This window comes from Hyperoodon ampullatus, assembly GCF_949752795.1.
Source record: "Hyperoodon ampullatus genome assembly, chromosome: 2".
NCBI lineage: Eukaryota > Metazoa > Chordata > Mammalia > Artiodactyla > Ziphiidae > Hyperoodon > Hyperoodon ampullatus.
This window is the reverse complement of record NC_136915.1, coordinates 66407181-66431151: the sequence shown is the minus strand read 5'-3', so window position 1 is coordinate 66431151 and position 23971 is coordinate 66407181. Positions and strand designations below refer to the sequence as shown.

The 23971-nt window shown below is 38.5% G+C and overlaps 1 protein-coding gene across 1 annotated transcript in view; it reads left to right on the top strand.

Moving 5' to 3' along the window:
- SLC44A5 (solute carrier family 44 member 5) overlaps window positions 1-23971 on the top strand; it is a gene marked incomplete at both ends in the record, with an annotated part of 373929 nt that overhangs the window by 272037 nt on the left and 77921 nt on the right. Inside the window, one exon of the mRNA XM_079696573.1 lies at window positions 10870-10943. Coding sequence (XP_079552699.1) covers window positions 10870-10943 — 74 coding nt within the window. The remainder of the gene's footprint in view (window positions 1-10869; window positions 10944-23971) is intronic.

The following is a 23971-nucleotide window of genomic DNA, read 5'->3' as shown; positions in this document are numbered from 1 at the left end:
TTTTGATTTCTAAAAGTATTTTTAAAAAGTGAAAACCATTCTTACTTCACAAAAAGCTGTACAAAAGTAGGCAGCAAGCCAGATTTGGCCCATGGCCTGCAGTTTGCCACCCCCCGTCTAGATTATAATAGGTGGAAGATAATTGCCTTACAGATGTACAAACACAGCTTCTGTAAGTCTACAGAGATGTGAGGGATCTCTTTTAGTTGAAAACTGCATGAAGGAGGTGACATTTGAGCTTATTTGAAAGTTGGGATTATAATTTTTTTTTTTACAATTCAGAGGCATTTATTTTTATTTTTTAATCATTTTTATGGGGGATTTGCTTTCTTTCTTTCTTTCTTTATTTTTAACATCTTTATTGGAGTTTAATTGCTTTACAGTGGTCTGTTAGTTCCTGCTACGTAACAAAGTGAATCAGCTATACATATACATATACATATATTCCCACTTCTCCTCCCTCTTGCATGTCCCTCCCAACCTCCATATCCTACCCCTGTAGGTGGTCACAAAGCACCAAGCTGATCTCCCTGTGCCGTGCAGCTGCTTCCCACTAGCTATCTATTTTACATTTGGTAGTGTATATATGTCCATGCCACACTCTCACTTCATCCCAGATTACCCTTCCCCTTCCCTGTGTCCTCAAGTCCATTCTCTACATCTGGATCTTTATTCTTTTCCTGCATCTAGTTCATCAGAACCAATTTTTTTTTTTTTTTAGATTCCATATATATGTGTTAGGGAATGGTATTTGTTTTTCTCTTTCTGACTTACTTTGCTCTGTATAACAGTCTCTAGGTCCATCCACCTGACTACAAATAACTCAGTTTTGTTTCCTTTTTATGGCTGAGTAATATTCCATTGTATATATGTGCCACATCTTCTTTATCCATTCATCTGTTGATGGACACTTAGGTTGCTTCCATGTCCTGGCTGTTGTAAATAGTGCTGCACTGAACACTGGGGTACATGTCTCTTTTTGAATTATGGTATTCTCAGGGTATATGCCCAGTAGTGGGATTGTTGGGTCATATGGTAGTTCTATTTTTAGTTTTTTAAGGAACCTCCATACTGTTCTCCACAGTGGCTGTATCAATTTACATTCCCACCAACAGTGCTGGAGGGTTCCCTTTTCTCCACACCCTCTCCAGCATTTATTGTTTGTAGATTTTTTGATGATGGCCATTCTGACTGGTGTGAGGTGATATACCTCATTGTAGTTATGATTTGCATTTCTCTAATGATTAGTGATGTTTCATGTGTTTGTTGGCCATCTGTATACCTTCTTTAGAGAACTGTCTGTTTAGGTATTCTGCCCATTTTTGGATTGGGTTGTTTGCTTTTTTGATATTGAGCTGTATGAGATTCTTGTATATTTTGGAGATTAATCCTTTGTCAGTTGCTTCATTTGCAAATATTTTCTCTCATTCTGAGGGTTGTCTTTTCATCTGGTTTGTGGTTCCCTTTGCTGTGCAAAAGCTTTTAAGTTTCATTAGGTCCCATTTGTTTATTTTTGTTTTTATTTCCATTTCTCTAGGAGGTGGGTCAAAAAGGATCTTGCTGTGATTTATGTCATAGAGTGTTCTGCCTATGTTTTCCTCTTAGTGTTTAGTAGTGTCTGGCCTTACATTTAGGTCTTTAATCCATTTTGAGTTTACTTTTGTGTATGGTGTTACAGAGTGTTCTAATTTCATTCTTTTACATGTAGCTGTCCAGTTTTCCCAGCACCACTTATTGAAGAGGCTGTCTTTTCTCCATTGTATATTCTTGCCTCCTTTTTCAAAGATAAGGTGACCATATGTGCGTGGGTTTATCTCTGGGCTTTCTATCCTGTTCCATTGATCTGTATTTCTGTTTTTATGCCAGTACCATAGTGTCTTGATTGCTGTAGCATTGTAATATAGTCTGAAGTCCAGGAGCCTGATTCCTCCTGCTTCGTTTTTCTTTCTCAAGATTGCTTTGGCTCTTTAGGGTCTTTTGTGTTTCCATACATATTGTGAATTTTTTTCTTCTAGTTCTGTGAAAAATGCCATTGGTTGTTTGATAGGGATTGCATTGAACCTGTAGATTGCTTTGGGTAGTAGAGTCATTTTCACAATGTTGATTCTTTCAAACCAAGAACATGGTATATCTCTCCATGTGTTTGTATCATCTTTAATTTCTTTCATCAGTGTCTTATAGTTTTCTGCATACAGGTGTTTTGTCTCCTTAGGTGGGTTTATTCCTAGGTATTTTATTCTTTTTGTTGCAATGGTAAATAGGAGTGTTCCCTTAATTTTTTTTTCAGATTTTTCATCGTTACTGCATAGGAATGCAAGAGATTTCTGTGCATTAAGTTTATATCCTGCTACTTTACCAAATTCATTGATTAGCTCTAGTAGTTTTCTGTTAGCATCTTTAGGATTCTCTATGTATAGTATCATGTCATCTGCAAACAGTGACAGTTTTACTTCTTCTTTTCCAATTTGTATTCCTTTTTTTTTCTTTTTCTTCTCTGATTGCTGTGGGTAAAACTTCCAAAACTATGTAGAAGAATAGTGGTGAGAGTGGGCAACCTTGTCTTGTTCCTGATCTTAGTGGAAATGGTTTCAGTTTTTCACCATTGAGAACAATATTTGCTGTGGGTTTCTCATATATGGCCTTTATTATGTTGAGGGAAGTTCCCTCTATGCCTCCTTTCTGAAAGGTTTTTTATCAAAAGTTGGAGTTGAATTTTGTCAAAAGAGTGTCCTGCATCCATTGAGATGATCATATTTTTCAATATGGTGTATCACATTGATTGATTTGCGTATATTGAAGATTACTTGTATTCCTGAGATAAAACCCACTTGATCATGGTATATGATCCCTTTAATGTGCTGTTGGATTCTGATTGCTAGTATTTTGTTGAGGATTTTTTCGTCTATGTTCATCAGTGATGTTGGCCTGTAGTTTTCTTTTTTTGTGTGTGACTTCTTTGTCTGGTTTTGGTATCAGGGTAATGGTGGCCTTGTAGAATGAGTTTAGGAGTGTTCTTCCCTTTGCTATAATTTGGAAGAGTTTGAGAAGGATAGGTGTTAGATCTTCACTAAATGTTTGATAGAATTCGCCTGTGAAGCCATCTGGTCCTGGACTTTTGTTTGTTGGAAGATTTTCAATCACAGTTTCAATTTCAGTGCTCGTGACTGGTCTGTTCATATTTTCTATTTCTTCCTGGTTCAGGAACAGAAGGTTGTGCTTTTCTAAGAATTGTCCATTTCTTCCAGGTTGTCAATTTTATTGGCATATAATTGCTTGCAGTAATGTCTCATGATCCTTTGTATTTCTGCAGTGTCAGTTGTTAGTTCTCCTTTTTCATTTCTAATTCTGTTGATTTGAATCTTCTCCCTTTTTTACTTGATGAGTCTGGCTAATGGTCTATCAATTTTGTTTATCTTCTCAAAGAAACAACTTTTAGTTTTATTGATCTTTGCTATTGTCTGCTTCATTTGTTTTTCTTTTCTGATGTGATCTTTATGATTTCTTTCCTTCTGCTAACTTTGGGGTTTTTTGGTTCTTCTTTCTGTAATTGCTTTAGGGGTTAGGTTAGATTGTTTATTTGAGATGTTTCTTGTTTCTTGAGGTAGGATTGTATTGCTATAAACTTCCCTCTTAGAACTGCTTTTGCTGCATCCCATAAGTTTTGGGTCATCATGTTTTCATTGTCATTTGTTTCTAGGTATTTTTTATTTCCTCTTTGATTTCTTCAGTGATCTCTTGGTTATTTAGTAGTGTATTGTTTAGCCTCCATGTGTTTGTAGTTTTTACAGATTTTTTCCTGTAATTGATATCTAGTCTCATAGCATTGTGGTCGGAAAGGATACTTGATATGATTTCAGTTCTCTTAAATTTACCAAGGCTTGATTTGTCACCCAAGATATGGTCTATCCTGGAGAATGTTCCATGAGCAGTTGAGAAGAAAGTGTATTCTGTTGTTTTTGGATGGAATGTCCTATAAATATCAATTAAGTCCATCTTATTTAATGTATCATTTAAAGCTTGTGTTTCCTTATTTATTTTCATTTTGGATGATCTGTCTATTGGTGAAGTTGGGGTGTTTAAGTCCCCCAGTATGATTGTGTTACTGTCTATTTTGCCTTCTATGGCTGTTAGTATTTGCCTTATGTATTGAGGTGCTCCTATATTGGGTACATAAATATTTACAATTGTTATATCTTCTTCTTAGATTGATCCCTTGATCATTCTGTAGTGTCCTTCTTTGTCTCTTGTAATAGTTATTATTTTAAAGACTATTTTGTCTGATATAAGAATTGTTATGCCAGCTTTCTTTTGGTTTCCATTTGCATGGAATATCTTTTACCATCCCCTCACATTCAGTCTGTATGTGTCCCTCGGTCTGAAGTGGGTCTCTTGTAGAAAGCATATGTGTGGGTCTTGTTTTTGTATCCATTCATCCAGTCTGTGTCTTTTGGTTGGAGCATTTAATCCACTTACATTTAAGGTAATTATTGATATGTATGTTCCTATTACCATTTTCTTAATTGTTTTGGGTTTGTTATTGTCAGTCTTTTCCTTCTCTTGTGTTTCCTGCCTAGAGAAGTTCCTTTACCATTTGTTGTAAAGCCGGTTTGGTGGTGCTGAATTCTCTTAGCTTTTGCTTGTCTGTAAAGGTTTTAATTTCTCCATCAAATCTGAATGAGATCCTTGCTGGGTAGAGTAATCTTGGTTGTAGGTTTTTCCCTTTCATCCCTTTAAATATGTCCTGCCACTCCCTTCTGGCTTGCAGAGTTTCTGCTGAAAGATCAGCTGTTAACCTTCTGAGGATTCCCTTGTATGTTATTTGTTGCTTTTCCCTTGCTGCTTTTAATATTTTTTCTTTGTATTTAATTTTTTTCAATTTGATTACTATGTGTCTTGTTGTGTTTATCCTTGGATTTAACCTATATGGGACTTTCTGCCCTTCCTGTACTTGACTGACTATTTCCTTTCCCATATTAGGGAAGTTTTCAACTATAATCTCTTCAAATATTTTCTCAGTCCCTTTTTTTTCTCTTCTTCTTTTGGGACCCCTATAATTCGAATGTTGGTGCATTTAATGTCCCAGATGTCTCTGAGACTGTCCTCAATTCTTTTCATTCTTTTTTCTTTATTCTCCTCTGCAGTAGTTATTTCCACTATTTTATCTTCCAGGTTACCTATCTGTTCTTCTGCCTCAGTTATTCTGCTATTGATTCCTTCTAGAGAACTTTTAATTTCATTTGTTGTGTTGTTAATCATTGTTTGTTTGCTCTTTAGTTCTTCTCGGTCCTTGTTAAACCTTTCTTGTATTTTCTCTACTCTATTTCCAAGATTTTTGATCATCTTTACTATCATTACTCTGAATTCTTTTTCAGGTAGACTGCCTATTTCCTCTTCATTTGTTTGGTCTGGTGGGTTTTTACCTTGCTCCTTCATCTGCTGCGTATTTCTCTGTCTTCTCATTTTGCTTAACTTACTGTGTTTGGTGTCTCCTTTTCCCAGGCTGCAGGTTCGTAGTTTCCAGTGTTTTTGTTGTCTGCCCCCAGTGGGTAAGGGTGGTTCAGTGGGTTGTGTAGGCTTCCTGGTGGAGGGGACTGATGCCTGTTTTCTGGTGGATGAGGCTAGGTCTTGTCTTTCTGGTGGGCAGGAGTGTGTCCGATGGTGTGTTTTGGAGTGTCTGTGAACTTAGTATGATTTTAGACAGGCTTTCTGCTAATGGGTGGGGTTGTGTTGCTGTCTTGCTAGTTGTTTGGCATGGGGTGTCCAGCACTGGAGCTTGCTGGTCTTTCAGTGGAGCTGGGTCTTAGCATTGAGACAGAGATCTCTGGCAGAGCTCACACTGATGGATATTATGTGGGACCAGGAGGTCTGGTGGTCCAGTGTCCTGAACTCGGCTCTCCCACCTCAGAGGCTCAGGCCTGACACCCAGCCAGAGCACCAAGATCCTGTCAGCCACACAGCCATGTATGTGGGGAGTTTCTTTCCTTTTGGGAAGTCTGAGGTCTTTTGCCAGTGTTTAGCAGGTGTTCTGTAGGAGTTCTTCCACATGTAGATTTATTTTTGATGTGTTTGTGGTGAGGAAGATGATCTCCACGTCTTAGTCCTCCGCCATCTTGCAGGTCCCCCCTTTAATTTTTTTAAGTTAAAAAAATTTTACATTTGCAATCACGTATTTAATACCTGTATTATGCTTACTCATAGCAAAATTTTAAATGCAAATAACTTATGAACTTGAACAAATATATTCCTGTATATTGCAGCCTTGCTGTGGTTATCATGTCTTCCATGCTATGTGTTTTTTTTTAAAATTGTGGTAAGAACACTTAATGTGAGATCTCCCCTCTTAACAAATTTTTCAGTGCCCACACAGTAATGTTAAACATATAGGCACAATGTTGTACCACAGATCTCTGGAACTTATTCATCTTGCATACTTGGAACTTATTGCCATTGTATAAGTAACTCCCCATTTGCCCCTCTCTCCTGCCCCTGGCAACCACCATTCTACTTTCTGTTTCTATGAGTTTGACTATTTTAGATATCTCAAATTTGTAGAATCCTGTAGTTATTTGTCTTTCTGTGATTGGCTTACTTCACTTAGCATAAGTTCCTCTAGGTTTATCCACATTGTCCAAAAGAATTGAAATCAGAATCTCAAAGACATATCTGCACTCCCATGTTCACTGCAGCACTATTCACAATAGCTAAGATGTGGAAACAACCTAAATGTTCATTGACAAATGAACGGGTTAAAAAATATGGCATATACATACAATGGAATGTTATTCAGCCCTAAAAGAGGAAGCGAATCTGACTATATGAAGAATGGGATTTTAGTAGATGGGGTTGAGATCCACACTGGGGCACTTTTCATAGTAAAAGGGAACATTGCTAATTGTTACTCCAGGATAATAGGTGTAAACTCTGGCTGTTTCATACAAATTGGGACATATGATATCCCAGGAGGATGAGTCTTAAAGGACCATGAGCAGAGAGCCCTGAGTGTGGTCAAGGGAGATTTCATGGTGTATTCAATAAGTGAAAAAGTCCAAGTTAGTTGAAGCACATTGAGATGAATAGAGGCAGAAAAGCTAGAATGGTAGTCTGGGGCTTGAACTAGGATTAAATCTGTAGGTTCTTAAACATAAAGCTAAGACATTTGGAAATTATTGGACAGGTGGTGGAGAAGCACTGCAATTTTTAAAATAATAAAGTGACATTGTCCCCTATCAGTGATATCAGTGATGTGCAGAATGATTTGGATCAGGCAGAGACTACATGCAGGAGCCCAATTAAGGGACCACAGTAATAGTTTGAAGAGAGGTTGAGAGAATGTGGACCAAGTCCAGGCAGCAGGAATAGAAAGGAAGGGGTGGATGAAAGACACATCAGAGAGAAGGAATCAAGAGAACTTATCAACTGAATATGAAAGATAAGCAACGAAAAAGGGAAAGTCAAAGGAAACTCCCAAGACTTCAAATTGAGGTGACTGCAGGCATTCTGTACTTGTGGGTTAGAGATGGGAAGGAAAGGGAAATCTGCAAATGATTGTATAATTGGGATCTTATTCTTATTGCAATTTTGAAAAATAGATATAAGATAGCAATGGTACTTCTAGTTTAACTTTTGAAAATATTTTTACGCCAAGACAGCTTAATCTGAATAAAAATTTGAATAACTTTCTTATAACGTGAGTGTAAGCATCTTGTTTTGAAAAAATTGGACTTTGATTTGGAGGGAGGGTTCAGGTAAATTTAATCTTCTTTCTAGAACTCAGTGGCATGCAACCCATTTTTAGGTTAGTACAGTGGTTCTTATAGTGATTCTTACTATAAAAGTAAAAATGGACCCAACTGAGGAAAATGTACAGCTATGACAGGCCTCTAGCTAGAACATGATTCAGAATGATTTTAAACCATGAGCTTGTATCACCCAGTTACCTCAATAGCTATCTTAAGAGTATTCAAAATTATCCAAATTAAGTACTTGGTTTTTAAAAAATAACTCATTTTCTACAGAATACTTGGGATTGTAAAGATACCTTGAAATCAAAGAAAGAAACAGTGATGATGTGCTATAACTTCTAAAATTTGAATTAAGCTTCTGCTATGTTCCTGACTCCCAAAATGGTGCCCAAGCTATATTTTATATTTTCTTCATATTCAATTTCCCAATAATTTTCTAAGCAGTGATTTTTTTCCAGTAGGGAATATATCTGAGGAAGTGGAGAGAAAGAGATGAGTTACTGGGGGAAAAAATGACAGATAACTGTAATTATCTGAAAGCACACACACACACACACACACACACCTATTTTTAAAAGAAAAATTTTTAAACAGCAAAGGGAATCATATCACTCTAGGAAAAATTTCAGAAATAAGAATGTTTCATCTAGAAAAGCTTTCCTACGTTTTGAAACTCTTGAATTCTCCATAATTTTCACTTTGTTCAACATTTTTCCATGCTTAAATAAAATGAAATTAACCAGTCTGGCCATGGGGTATTGGCTGCTATTCCTCTAAAGCAGAGTTCCAGAAAAGCAAAGTGGACTTGATTTCTTATCCTGCCTAGTCCCAGAATAGAATCCCCAAACATCTCAAGGTGTGAATTACTGAGAAATGCTGTCCCACTGTGGTGAGAGACTGCTGGGGGAAGGGGTAGAGAGAGGTTGTGTGGGTACACAGTAGCCCCTGGGGCTGTAGTGTATCCTTGGCACCAAAAAGAAAGAGAAATCATAATGTAAAACCCCACACGGAACCAAACCCTGACTGATGCCATTCATTAGGGCCAGTAGCCGAGGAGTGTGGGTTTTACTTTTTAGAAATTTAGGGGGGCTGTGTTTCTACTTCTTTCCTTGTGCTCTGATTTCAAGTTTCTTTTATTCATCTTTCTAGTATGTTTACTTCTCTCTGTGCTTACTACATAATATGAAAACATTATAATACTATATGATATTGTCATTATAAATATGCATTATAGTATGTATGATATACAATGTAACTATGTAGATATAAACATATTATAGATATAATATTACAGGATGCTGGCCAGCCTGGCTGGGGCTTCTGGTTACATCCCTGTCTCCTTGGTAGTTACCATTACACACAGGACTTTGACAGCTTCAAGATTTCTAGTAAAAACATACCACTGTTCTAGTTTTCTCTCCTTTAGTTCCTCACCTGCAGGCATTCATTATTAGGTATCAGGCTATTTAGCAACTGCCCTGACAGGATGAGAACCTGATCTTGAGTAGGATGTGTCAAAATGCACAGGAGCCAGATCCTCTCCTCACCCCCATCAGGTTTTGCCTTCAGTGGTTGTTAACCAAAGAAAACTAGAGTGCCTATTTTCTTCTCTTTTTATTATTCTCATAATTCTTCAGTCCCAATGAAATTTAAAATTCCTGGGTTGAAATTAGACTTAAACAAGTGATAGTTTGTTTCTGAATTGACTGTGATTAACTTTCCCTATGATGTATCCATTTCCTATTGTGAGGTAGAGTAATAAGGATATGTGTGGAGTTTTAGATACGGCTAATTGGAGTCTTTCTAGAAAGTTGTAATCATATTAGAATAACCACTAAATGAAAAAGGTTAGGCAGTGGAGATGTAGGTATTTGTCTGTCTCTGTAACTACCTCTCTCTCACGGACCTTACATAAGTCAGCTTACCTCACTACCCCTAAAAACCAAAGTTATGTATGTGAGAGCAGTAAAGGTATAACAGGGATTTATCAATGTGTAAAGTATTACTGTGTCTGTTACTGTACAATTATCATTCGTTATTATTATTACTACCACCACTAAAAATAGAATGTAACTTCCACCTGCCTGTGCTAAAAGACTGGAACATATCCATATGCCCTCTAGAACAAGAAGTTTTTGCTATGAAAATTCTCATGCGTATCTTTTAATCCTGTCAAATAGGTCCATCTTTTTCTTTACTAATAGGTTCTTCATTAAGTTTCACGTAAAGAATGATTGTATTGTTTCATACTTTCAAGACATAGTTTTGACCTTCTAGACCACTTACGAGCTGAACAAAATTTAATATTAGAAATAGGAAATACTTTAGTTGAAAACCTGAGTATCCCTACTGGATACTGGTTTGACTTGTGATCCCTTAGAAAATAACCAAGTCTCTATGAGCTAAATTTTCTCTAAACCTCATTTCACAATATCCAGCTTTCAGAATAGCTGGAAAATTACCGTTTAGATGCATTTCATTTTTTAATGCATTATAGACATTGTTGTTCAAATAGTTGCAACTCTATTCCTCATAGAAAGCTTATGCAGTTAATCCTTTATTTAATAATAGTACCCTTTAAATGTGCATGTAGAAAGATAATGGAGAGAGAGAGGAATAGAAATGACTAAATTTTTTTATTATACCATGTATTTGGAAGCATGAAGAAAATCAAATAGCTTAAATTACAATTTCAATTAAAAAATAGTTTCTTGATGTTGGTGTACTCTAACCTCTAAAAACATTTTACAAATAAAGAATCAAGAAAATAAATACTAACAGCTCTGTGGAAACTTCTTTAATCATGGAACTATAACTACTCCCTGCTGCTAAAGTCTTTGATTGCAGAAATGCATCTAATTTACCTTTCAGAATTATTAGGTATAAAATGGCATATCACTGTTGTTATTGTCTTTTTCTCCCTTATATTTTTTTGCAGTGAACAGTAAGTTATTTTGTACCCCTTTTAATTCTCCCCCCCCCACACCTTCTAATACCATCACCTTGGGGGTTAGGTTTCAACATAGGGAATTGGGGGAGACACATTAAGTCCATAAGAGGGAGGAAAACGGATGCTATGTGAATCTTCTCAGGACGCTTTTAATTCTTTGTTCCTTTTTGTCTTTAGGAGTTGTACAGATGTGCTGTGCTGCATGATCTTCATACTGTTCATTATTGCCTACATTCTTTTAGGACTTGTGGGTGAGTAAATACAGGTATAGAAGATATTTAACATTTGCTATTTAAATAACTTAAGTCAATAAATAAAGCAATGTCACATTTTTAACATTAATCATTTTCTTCCGAAATCCTTCTTATTATCGATTATTATATTTTCTGGAGGGAATGTACCCCACCAGGACTCATTGGGTAGCAGATGCAATGAAAAGTAAACACAAAGCAGTTTATCCAAAGGCAAGCCTAAATTACTTAGGTAAATACAATTATACAGAAGAACGAAAAAACCTTATGGTTGCTTTTTAATCATTTTTACTTTTGAAATTTTATTAAGCAGCTAATAAAGTTCATGTTGCTATTTACTAATAAGAACTAGAGCCTAGATAAGTTTAAGTAATACATAACCTTTTCTTTTTATAAGTAAATTAAAAAGAAGGAACAATTATTAAGAATTTCACCAAATAGTTCATTGACATATAGGAAATCCTATTGTCTTTGCCTACCAGAAAGAGATATCCTGTTGTTCATTGTTAGATTAAAGATTTTTCTATGGAAGTGAAAATAAAGAGGGCAAATATAGATGGTCTTTATTTGGGTTGTTTTAAAAACTACCAAAGGGGATCAATCAAGATGGCAGAGTAAGAGGACATGGAACTCACCTCCCTCCACAAACACATCAAAAATACATCTACATGTGGAACAACTCTCAGTGAAAACTAACTGGAAACTGGCAGAAAGACTCCAAGGCTGTAAGAATGATACACACATAATTGGGTAGGAAGGAAAAAAAAAACAATCAGATCAGGATCTGTGCTCCTGGGAGGGAACTTCAGAGGGCAAGAAAGATCACACAGTTGGACACTCACCCTGGGGAGTAAGCAGTGAGAACCACAGATTGGGTGCCCCAGTCCTGGGGTCCTATACAGAGGAAACGAGCTCCCTTAGCTGGTTGGAGGACTGCTGGGCCTAACAGGAGGGCTGTGGGAAGCCTGGACTCCAATTGTGAGGAACACTCATGTGCTGTCTTGCCTTGAGGCAGGGTGGAGAGTGGTCTGCTCTAGTGGCTGCTGGGTTTCCCATAACTGCCTTGTATGCACCCAAGCCAAGCAAAGGCTCTGCTCCTGCTCATTCCATGTTGCAGAGCAGCACTGGATCTGGGGCAGCCATGACTGGGGAGAAGACTTGACTGTGGGATACAGAGATGAGCTAGTCCCTGGGCATGGCCTGGGTGGGATGGTGGCAGCCACTACTGAGCTCACTCAAGCAGTGCATCTGAAGTAGCCCCGACCTCTGACAGCAGCTGCTCCACCACAGCTTACCCCCGATCACATGCCAAGTGTCCACATAGGCCTGCCCAGTGATATGGCTCAACAACAGGGCGGGGGTGGTGGAGACTGAGGACAGTGATCCACTGTGAGGAACAAAGGGGACTTGCACCTGAGTCTGTGTCTGAGCAGAACAAGGAAAACGGTTGTGCGTGCCTGCACAGGCAGTGCATTAGAGACAGCTTGGACCTCTGTCTGCAGACAACATGAGCAGAGAGCCCTCACAAGCCCCACTTGCTTCAGCACTCCCCCACTCTGGGGCAAAAGTGCCAGTTCAGAGACAGGGGAAAACACACACTTAAGGGGAACAGAGCCAGCCTGAGCCTGACCCTCAGGGCTTCTGCTCCAGCACCTTGGGCTTAGACCCCACCCCTGATAGGGCAGTGACAGCCACTGAGCAGAAAGGAAGCCCTGCCTCATACTAGGCTCCAGCTCTAGCCTCTCCATCTCTAGCCCCACCCCCTACCAAGGTGATAGCTGCCAGCAAACCCTGAGGAAAGATGTGACTTGGATCCATATCAAATCCAGCTCTCCCACCAAAGGCAGTGGGCACACTGCACCTGTACAGGAATGGCCCCGCATAAGAACAACTCTTCAAGCAACAATAGGTAACTGTTTCATTGAAATTCATAGAGGCAGAGAAAGTTAAGCAAAATGAAAAAGCAGAGGAACTGCTGTCAATTAAAAGAGCAAAAGAAACACTCTGAAAAAAAATAGTGAAATAGAAATAATCAATTTACCAGGTAAAGAATTCAAAGCATTAATAATTAAAATGTTTACTGAATTAGGAAAAAGAATAGATGTACACAGTAAAAATTTTAACAAGGAACTATAAAATATAAAAAAGACCCAATCAGGAATGAAGAATTCAATAGCTGAAATAAACACACTAGAAGGAATGAATAGCAGACTGAATGATCCAGAAGAGTGTATATGTGATCTGAAAGATAGAATAATGGGAATCACTGAATCAGAACAGCAAAATAAACAAAAACTTGAAACAGTTTAAGAGATCTCTGAGACAGCATTAAGCATATGAACCTTCACATTATAGGAGTTCCAGAAGAAGAGAGAGAGAAGGGGATTGAAAATGTATTTGATGAAATTATGGTTGAAAACTTCCCAAACCTGAAGAAGGAAATAGACATCCAGGTACAGGAAGCACAGAGAGTCCCAAACATGATGAACCCAAAAAATACCTACAGCAAGGCATACATAATTAAAATGGCAAAACTCAAAGCTAAAGAGAATTCTAGAGGCAGCAAGAGAAAACAAGGAGTCATATACAAGGGAATCCCTGCAAGGCTATCAGCTGATTTCTCTGCAGAAAGTTTTCAGGCCAGAAGAGAGTGGCATGATATATTCAAAGTGCTGAAGGGAAAACCCTGCAACCTATAATACCCTACCCAGCAAGATTATCATTTTGAATAGAGGAAATGTTAAAGGGTCTTATCTAAGTGGAAAAGAAGTAAGAACCTAAAAGGGAAAATCTCACTAGGAAGTGCAAATATATAATAAGGACTGATGATCAACCACTTAAAGACTAAAAGACAGAAAATTCTAAAGCAACTATAACTATAATAAACAGTTACACGTGTTCCTTAAGAAATAAGAAAAATCTCAAATAAACAGCCTAAACTGCAACCTAAAGAAATTAGAAAAAGAAGAACAAACAAAACCCAGAGTCAGCAGAAGGAAGGAAATATTAAAGAACAGAGAGGAAATAAATAAAATAGAGATTTGTAAATCAGCTATACTTCAATTTAAGAAAAAACTACCAAAGGAACTGGTGTGAATATTTTCTGTAAAAAGATTTCACCATTGCATATGAATGTATCACATTATCCCCAGAGACTTAAGTCCTATCCCTTAGATGCTGACTTAGGAAACTTTATTATTATTGTGGGGGGGCGGAGGCTGTAAAAGTCAGATAATAGCTTCTAGTAACAATAATTAATGCCTAGAGTTAATGTGGATAGATTGTATCAGCAGAAAGAAGGCAGTGTCTACCTAGAGAACAATAGAAAATACTTTTCTCTGGTCTTCAGTTTTATCGTCCAGTAAAGAGAAATACTTTGAGAACAGCAATTGAAAGTAATTTCCAAAATATCATCTGAGTAATACCAGGTGAGAACTACACATAAATGGAGAATTCAAAAAAGTAAGGCAGGAAGATAGGGAAGGAGAGAAGAATAAAGGAGTATAAACCACAAAACCAAATAATGTGCTCTTAGGTCTTCAGAAGATTCCTTTGTTATTTCTTCAGTGTATTTGAACTTCTAAACATTAATGCATTAGTAGCACAATACATAAATATATAAATTAAATATTATAATACAGTGAATTTTCTTATTATACAACTAATAGAATTTTAGCTTCTCCAACTTTGGGACACATGTCTGTCTCTGTAATTGTTTTGTTTTTACTTTTTGTCATCGAGTGGAAATATGTTGCATGAGAGAAAAAAAGATTTGGAGTCAAGCAGATCTAGGGTTTCCCCATATTACTTGGTGGACTTGAGCTACTTTCTAAATCTCAGTAGTTTTCTCACCTGTAAAAATATGGAAACACTACCTACTTTGCAGGGCTGTTATGAGGAGTAAATGAAATAATATCTAGCTACGCCAGTAATGCTACATAAGAGTAAGAGGCAGTACTTCATTTGCTACCATTGTATAATCTAGCTGTTCTGAATTTTAATAAATTGCTTTTAAATGTAATTTACTATATTGTTTCTATAGCAACCCATAATTTTGGTTATTAAAGTTTGAATGCACACAGGGACTTCATAAGGATCTCTTATTGGGCCCCAAATCTTTCCCTTAGGAGGCCTTATGGCATAATTGAGTAAGTCTCTCCTCTGTATCTCAGAGCCAGTCTCTTGTAATCCGTAGAGAAATGCCTTCTGTCCTTATCTAGAGCTGGGAAAGCCACTGCCACTCTCTCCCTTGTCAGCACGGTAGAAGGAACGGGAGTGTGTACTGTCATTCCTTCTGGAGCAAGATGAGAAATTTGCCTTTTTGTTCATGATCTCCAGATTCAGTTTGTAAATGCCTTAATTCACATAAGGAAATTGGAAGATTAAGATTCCTCAATGAAAAACTGTGTGCAATATTGGATTAATTTAGTGTTTCCTCTAAATTAATTCTTATGCCACTGATTAAAATGAACGACTCACAAAATTTAATATATGTATATTTCTCATCCCTGAACTACAAATAGCCATACTTGCCTGTTTCTAAGATAAATTTAACTCTTACAATGCTGGACTAAAAGAAGAAATGAAGGAAAACACTTGGCAGAGGTTAGTAGGAGTGTTAAGAATTTTTTTAACATGAAAGAATGTGTACCTTCACCTGAGGAAAGATGAAGCTAAGTCAGTTTTACTGATGTGTTGTAAGTGGTTTTGCATCTTTTGCCATTTTGTTAGATCAGGACCTTCTTAGGGTTACTTTCATCCATGTTCTTTTCATAAGAAGTGCTCCCATGAAAGAACCATGTTTCTTACAAATTCTTCCAAGAAAAAAACGGTTCTTTGCCCTTTATGTAGAATATGGCCAGCTAGGGTAACACTTGGATGCAACAAAGGCACTTGACATTCGACTGATGAAAGGCAGAACCTCCGTTCAAGTGGGTGAAGTGGAGTCTCGGTAGAAGGTATCAAGTCTCCTTGAAAGATCAAACATTTATGGTAATAGCCCTCTTTTGTCCTACTTCACTGATGGGTGCTATTCAATTGTGCTAACTAGAAAAAAAGAATAGGAATATTTATTATGCAAATTGTTCTTGCTGTCCTTGTGCTAACATTATGTATACAATAGCGCAATTTTAACATTCAATAATTTTTTCTTTCTTTTTTTTTTCAAATGGATTTCCAGTTGAGAGAGTTAGTTATTTCATTGTTGTATTTACACAGGAAGCACTTACAGTTAGGGTCTAAAGTTTGTTTTTGGTTTTGTTTTTTAATCTTCCTCCGGAATAATTATTCCTGTTAGTTGAGAAGATAGGAAGTTAACAAGAAAGTAAATTTATGCAAAGAAGCCTAGAACTCTGTCACTATCCTGTGAGAAACCCAAGCAACATGGAGAAGCCCCGTATAGGGGTCCTAGTCAATAGGCTGGGCTGAGCTCCCAGGGATAGACGGTGTTTACTGTCAGCCCTGAGGGTTTTCAGATGATTGAAGCTCCACTCAACATCTGGCTGTGTGAGAGAGCCCCAAGGGGCTCAGCTAAGCCTTCCCCAAATTCCTAACTCCCAAAGTCATGAGCAAAATAAAATGGTTGTATTAAGCCAGTGGGTTTGGGGGTGCAATAATAGATAAGCAGGACAAAACTTGATATCCAGAAGTGGGATGCTGGCTTAACAAAACCTAAAATATGGGCATTGGTTTTGGAGACCAGGTGGTGTTCAGAAGCCAGGTGGATTTTGAAGGGGTTGTTGGCCAGAGTTTGAAGGAAAGGGAGGAAATGTAATTGGAAGCAGGAGGGAAGGGCACTTTGTTATGCGGTGGTGAAGGTTTGGCAACACTGTTGCGAATGGTAATTAGGAAATATACCTAATGAATTCAATGATCTAGCTAAAGACACCATTCTTACAAGAGGAACCAGCCCTGAAGAGCTTCATCAACTCCTGGACCTGACTTAGGTGATGAGATTCAGACCTTTAGCTTGAGCCTGATGCCGTCATTGGATAAGGCTTCTGGGGATCCTGGGAGAGTAAAAGCATATTTGATCGTGGAGGGAATGTAAAAAGTTTGCAGCCACAGGCTGAACTATAGTAGTTTTAACACATGGCTGCAAACTCTTCGCCATTCCTTTCATCAAGAGGTGGGGTCTGCGTACCTGTTTCTTGAATTTAGTGAGGAGAGGTATTGCTTCTCTAATAGAGAATGAACCAAGGCAAAACATACCAGTAAAGGGCCTTGATGTGCAAGTAATTTATAGATCAGTGCAAAGGATTAAAGGAGGGCCATCATGGGTCTACTGGAAACAGCGGAACTGAAAGTACCAAGTACAGAAAGGAGGAGGTTTACATAATTCAGTCTTAAATCCTTCATGGAGTGAGGTGGAGAATAAAGAAAATAGCTGAATTAATAATCAAATGTAGGGCTTCCCTGGTGGCGCAGTGGTTGAGAGTCCGCCTGCCGATGCAGGGGACACAGGTTCGTGATCCGGTCCGGGAAGATCCCACATGGCACGGAGCGGCTGGGCCCGTGAGCCATGGCCACTGAACCTGAGCGTCCGGAGCCTGTGCTCCGCAACGGGAGAGGCCACAGCAGTGAGAGGCCTGCGTACCGCAACAAAACAAAACAAAACAAAATCAAATGTAGTCCAGCTTGACCACATCATTTCTGGTGTTAAAGTACATGTTCATTGTCTGGGGGTAGCAATACAGTCACACATCTACTTTTCCATTCATTGCGTTCATAGCAAGAATGATACGCATCCAGCATATCATTCTTTACCCTGACCTGGACTGCCCCAAAATGTCAAGGGAGGGGGCAGTCTTATTTCCAGTTTCTCACTGGAGAGCAAGACCTTGTAGTCTACTGGAGCTCTGATGTTTTGGTTGGTGCCATTTGGTATCATTTCTTAGTGAATTGCTTGTCTGGATCCTTCCACTCTTGTAGTGGTTTCCTACACTAGGATCCAAGACTATAGCTTTTTAAGTCTTTATACCATGCTCAGCCATTTCTCCTCAAAGCATGGCTAGTATCAGAATGCAGCCCCTACTCTTAGACCCTTCTGTTAAGCCTAGGACAACAGTCCAGTCTCTGCCTTCAAGGTATTTGTATTCCTTTTGGCCTATAGACCTAGTTCAGGGTCAGTCTGTTCTGTCCTAAATTAAAATCTCAAGGAGAAAAATTTAGTTCTTGTCCCTTCCTTCTCTCTCTCTCTTTTTTCTTTTTTTTTTATGGTATGCGGGCCTCTCACTGTCGCGGCCTCTCCCGTTGCGGAGCACAGGCTCCGGACGCACAGGCTCAGCAGCCATGGCTCACGGGCCCAGCCGCTCCGCGGCATGTGGGATCTTCCCGGACCGGGGCACGAACCCGTGTCCCCTGCATCGGCAGGCAGACTCTCAACCACTGCGCCACCAGGAAAGCCCCCTTCCTTCTCTTAAAGCTAATTAGTCTTCCCATCCCAAGGGATATGAGGAAGGGAGAGCACCATATTTTAATAACTGAGAGGTCCTTCAAGTGACTTTTTGAAGAACAAAGATAATTCCAAGATGACTTTTTGATACTGTCTATACAGAGAAGCAGTGGACAGTCTCTCTTACTAATAAATATAATTTTAAAAATTATGTTATGCCTCACCAGGCATCCCTTTGTATTGAGCTTAAAGGTATGATCCTAATATTCATTGTAAGTGGACACTGGTGATGGAGAATGAATGTGACAGGAAGTCACACTGTGCCTTTAGTCTACTTCAGATCTAAAATGAGCCTGCCTATCAGGCCACAGCTTGGAAACACTGTTTTAGCAAAAAAAAATTTTTTTCAGTAAAAAGGTAAGAAATTTAAACGACTCCAGTTCCATTATTTTTTAAATTGTTCTCGTAAACTTTTCTTAATGAAAAATTTATTGTATTTATAAATAACCGGAACCAGTATTAAATGTCCTTTTGCATTCTTGACAAATATATAAATGTTTACAAATAAAACTACATACTTATACGTTACTATGGAAGCCTTCATTTTAAAAGGAAAACATTTAGTTTTGACTGTTACTGGAACAGATTTTTTTTAATGCTGAGTGAGATTTTTACTGTTTGTTGTGTTTTGATGAATGCACAAATTCTAGAGGATTTCAAGTAGAATATTGTTAGCATGAGAGAGACTGATTTGTGCTCAAGGACACGACCCTAAACTCACCATTGGGTGGAAGAGGCCACCTGTGAAATGAGAAACAACGTTTTTCTTATCCAGGCAACCGGACACAGGGCTGCTTCCAAAAATGTTTCTACAGCAGCAGTGTCATCAGCACAGATTTTCAAGTTCGGTATCATGTGTCCTATTATCTGCTTCATTGCATTTGTAAATTGCTTGTGTTAAAAAGCCATAAGCACAATTTGGCAGGCCTGTTCCTCACATATTAAAACAGTTAAAATGTATCTTTAAGGGATACAAAATAATGATTTGAAAGCCGACATTCCCAACCAGCAAGTGTTTAGGGAATGCCTTAGCTTCCCCAAACAGATTTGCAGTTAATTTTTAAGTGTCAGTGCAAGCAGTTGGTCTAATCACATTTTCTCCTTGACAGAGGGCTTTGTAATGGCTGCAACTTCTGACTCAACCCTAGAGCACAACAGGAACATACTTTGCAAATGTTTGGAAATAAGAGATAATACTAGGTAATAATACTTGCTCCTGCTATTTCAGTAACAGGATATGAGTGAAAAGATGATTTGCCTGAATAAGGTTTTCACCCATTGCTTATCAATCTTTGCTAATCTGCTATGAATTACCCAAATAGGAGTGTTTCACAAATAATTTCTCTTCTTACCTTTCTCTTCTCCCTGTCTCTCTCTGTCTCTCTCTCTCTCTCTCACACACACACATGCATCAGCTACACTTAAAGTAGTCTTTTGTAGTTATTTCTAAAATAGTGAGAAAATTAAGGGAAAAAGATGATTGATCCTGATTTGTACTGATTGCTGTGTAACTTTGTCATTGGTTTTATTCACCAGTATAATCCAGGCAGTTTTATTCTAGAGCCGCTGCTCTTAATCACCATGCCATACTGCCTTTTATTTAATAAAGAAGATGAATGAGGATTCTTTAAGTAATAAAGGATACTGAGAGAGGGGGCAGATCAGAACCCCATGATACTCTCTCCTAATGCTTTCTCTCCGTCCTTTGCCTCCATCGTCTAATTCCACGTAGAGTTGGACTTAAAACAGAGAGAACGGCACCAGAGGAGTGAGTGAAAAGCAGGTATTGTTTTGCAAGCAAAAATCATGAATAATTTGGTAGCTGCAGTCTTGCTCTGTGAGTACATGTTCACTTTGCTGCAGCGTCATTGTTTACATACAGTAACCGTTTGCAAAATTAGCCTCTATTATGTACACACTAAAGAGAGGACCATATTCTTTATGATAATCCACACCTATTAGTAGATTTTTTTTTTCCTTTCAGATAAGGCTTGTGCTATAGAGTAAATAAAATTATGTCAGACAGTATCTCATTCTTTGGGCTTTTTTGGCCAGGAAGACCTCAAAGGATTTCATAGATCTTTCTAAAAAGTGTATTTAGTAATAGATGTTAATAATGAAGATTACATGTAGCATTTTCAGATATAATAAATTGCATCAGGTTTTAGGAACAATGAAAGCTCTTCCTTGACATAAAGCAATGGTTGCCAATTATAGAACCACAATTAAGCAAGTAAACACCAAGATGAGTGATACTGAATGTGTGGTGACCTTGAGTTTTTCAAGGAAAATTTGATAGGAAGAGAAGGACCCACCTGAACGGAGCCTCTGCTATGGATTACACAACTGGCACTGACAATCTTGTGATGCTAAAACAATCTCCCTGTAGTTCATTGTATAAAATAACCTAAGATACTGCTTCTCCATCCAGATCTGGGACCATGCTCCAGCCCGCGTGTGCACCACACTGGCCTCCTTTCCATCCCAGTGCCCATCGTGCCCCTCCCCCTCACAGAGCCTTGTCCAGGTGTCCGTCGGGTGGAAGCCTCTTTGTGCCTCTCTTTATTTTTCAGATCTCAGCTCCTGCATACCTCTCAGGGACATCATCCCTGGCTTTCTTCATTTGATCATCTGCCTCTGTGAATCCCTCTCTCTGTACCACATATTGCTTCTTTGTCAAGTGCTTGTCAGAATTGAAATTTCACATCTGTGCAATTAATTCATTAAGATCGACTTCCCCCAGTAGACTGTAGACTCTAGGAGAGCAAAGACCTTTATATACCCAGAGTTTAGCATGGTGCTGACACATAGCAGGCACTCAAAAAACATCTGGAGAGTGAATGAAGGAAAGAATAAATAAATTTTTGTCTTCATTATTTCCAGCCACTTCAATGTGAATCAAAACCTTGAACAGGTTGTAAATAGTAGTAGACTGACATCTATTTAGATTAACTAGAAAAAGAAGCATATTAATGTAGCAAGCATAAAGTCAGACCTGCTAATACAGAAAAAAAACAAAGGTGTTGTGGAAAGCCTAATTTGATTTCTTAGTTATTGGGTGGTTTTTCCATTTTCTTTCAATTCTATGTATTATTTACAAATATGCTTTAAACATACTCTTTGTCCCATCTTTTACTTCCTATTCTCACCCCTTGCATTTTACAGACTCTGAAATTTAGAATGTGTGTCATTTTGCCCTTTTCTTTTGCTGTCCTATGTAGCAGTAAATTCTGACAAAAGAGTCTGAAAACATTGTACCTCTGGTAGTTTTTTGTTTGTCTTTAATGAAGTCCTGAATGTCTTGCTGAATATATCTAAAGTTTTCCCTGCGAGTAGGCTGGTCACTTGTTCAGAACATGGGCTGGGTATTTTTCTTTCTTTTTTTAAAAAGATTTTTTTGACGTGGACCATTTTTTAAAAATCTATATTGAATTTGTTACCATATTGCTTCTGCTTTATGTTTTGGGTTTTTTTTGGCCCTGAGGCATGTGGGATCTTAGCTCCCTGACCAGGGATTGAACCCAAACCCCTTGCATTGCAAGGCAAAGTCTGAACCACTGGACCACCAGGGAAGTCCCTGAGCTGGGTACTATTCATTTAACCACTTGGATCTCTTCTCTACCCCACTCTTCACCTTGCTCTGTCCCTAGAGAAGTTGGCTTTTATGATGACATCCACAGGCTGTCTTGTCCCCTGGCTTGCAATTTGGTCTGTGGGAGGTATCAACAGTAGATTGGAGTGTAAGAGAATGGTTTTATGGAGTTTATTCCTCTGATTCTCTTGCTGGTAGGTCACCGCAGGTTAGCTGCACCTCTCTACCTAAGGCCCCAAGTCCAGTCAGTCAACTCTTTCCATTTGGCTTCTCTCTCTGGATTTAGGGAACTCCTTCCTCCTTTGCCCCTTCAGGCCTAGTGGTAAAAATGACTCCGTGTTGTAGCTAGCCTCTGGGTTCTGAACCAACTATCCTTTTCCTTAACTCTGCCCATACCTTTGTAAATATTTCTTTATTAAACTCTCTGCAATTATCTTGTGTGACTATAACGTCTATTTCCTGCTAAAATCTTGCTGTATTCTAGAAAACACCAACCCAACCTTGAAAGGCTTGCTTCCTAGGTGGTGCTTTAACTGGATCTTGCATAGGGTATTTTGTTCCATAAAGCTGGCTATCCTGGGTGATTGAGTTCAGTGTTGGTTATCCACTGCTGACAGATTTGTCACATAAGCATTGTTGGGATCCAGGTCAGCCTTTGTGAATAAAAGTCCATGTGATCCAAAACCCATGCATAATTTTCATCCCTATTGTCATGATTACTTTTTCAGAAAATCATTGAACAATTACTTTTCCATTTGGTTATTGAAAGCTGTCTCTACAGAAGGGTCTTTACTAAGCAGCCACATGAGACATAAATATTTTCTTATTCTGGGTCCATTTGGAGGTCAGTACTTCTAATATTTCTTAAACTTCCTTGCCATTGGTTGTCTAATATTTTTTCTTTTCCAGTTTGTGATAACATGGCCAAGTCATTGGCCTCTGTCTATGAATAGATAAATGTTTCAGATTCAGTTCATCTCTTCTTTCAGTCAAAGTAGATAACCAGAAGAATGCCTCCTGATCTGTGCCAACAGATCCTCCACACCCACCTGTAAATCTGACTTGATTTTTTTGCTTCCTAGTCAAATAATCACAGGGCCATTTTCATGAGCCATAGGTATGTGTTAAAGCCACGCCTCAGGAGTCAACACCCTATTATTGTGAGCAATCTTCTTATGTAACTTTCGTGTGCCTTCATGACCTTCTCAAGCATTGTATGAATACACCACTTCTACTCAATAAGGGAGTGCTATTGGGCACAGCCAACTTAAGGCTTGATGGATCAGATAACATTCAGTTCACTGATGGGCTTCTCATGTCATTAGGTGATCATTCAACGTTCAGGAGCTACTTCTCAAAAGAAGAACATTTATTTGCTGAAAGGATATGGATTTTCTCCAAAGCCATAAGAACCTCTAATAGGCATTTGCCATATAGACCTAGTGGCAGACCTGCTAGTACAGTAACCTGGATTATCTGAAAAGCACTTTATTTCTTGGGGCAGCCATTAAATGCCGTGCCCCTTTTTTAATAACAGACAATGCAAGGTACGGCAACTTATCTTTCACTTTGGAGGAGATATCACTACCAGGCCCTCAGATCTTACTGGAAGACTCCTGTATTTTCATGAGGTTTATCTCCCGTCCATTAGCACACTATGTCTTTGTAAGACATCCAGCTTACGTGCTATCCAATATTCTCCAGATCTTATCAGCACGATGCCATCAGTGTAAGGAATCTGTGTGGTATCCTGTGAAGTAAGATATTATATTAAAATCTTGCAGACTAAATTGTGACAAAGAGCTAGGAGGTCATGTAACTTCAAGGGGAGATGGTGAGGATGCAGCACTATCCCTGCCAGGTGAAAGCAAATGTTTCCGGTGTTTTATACTTACTGGGAAAGGGGAAACCTTTTGTTAGATCAATTACTGCATGCAAGCTGGCAGAGGCTGCTTTGATTTGTTCCAGTAGAGAGACTACAAC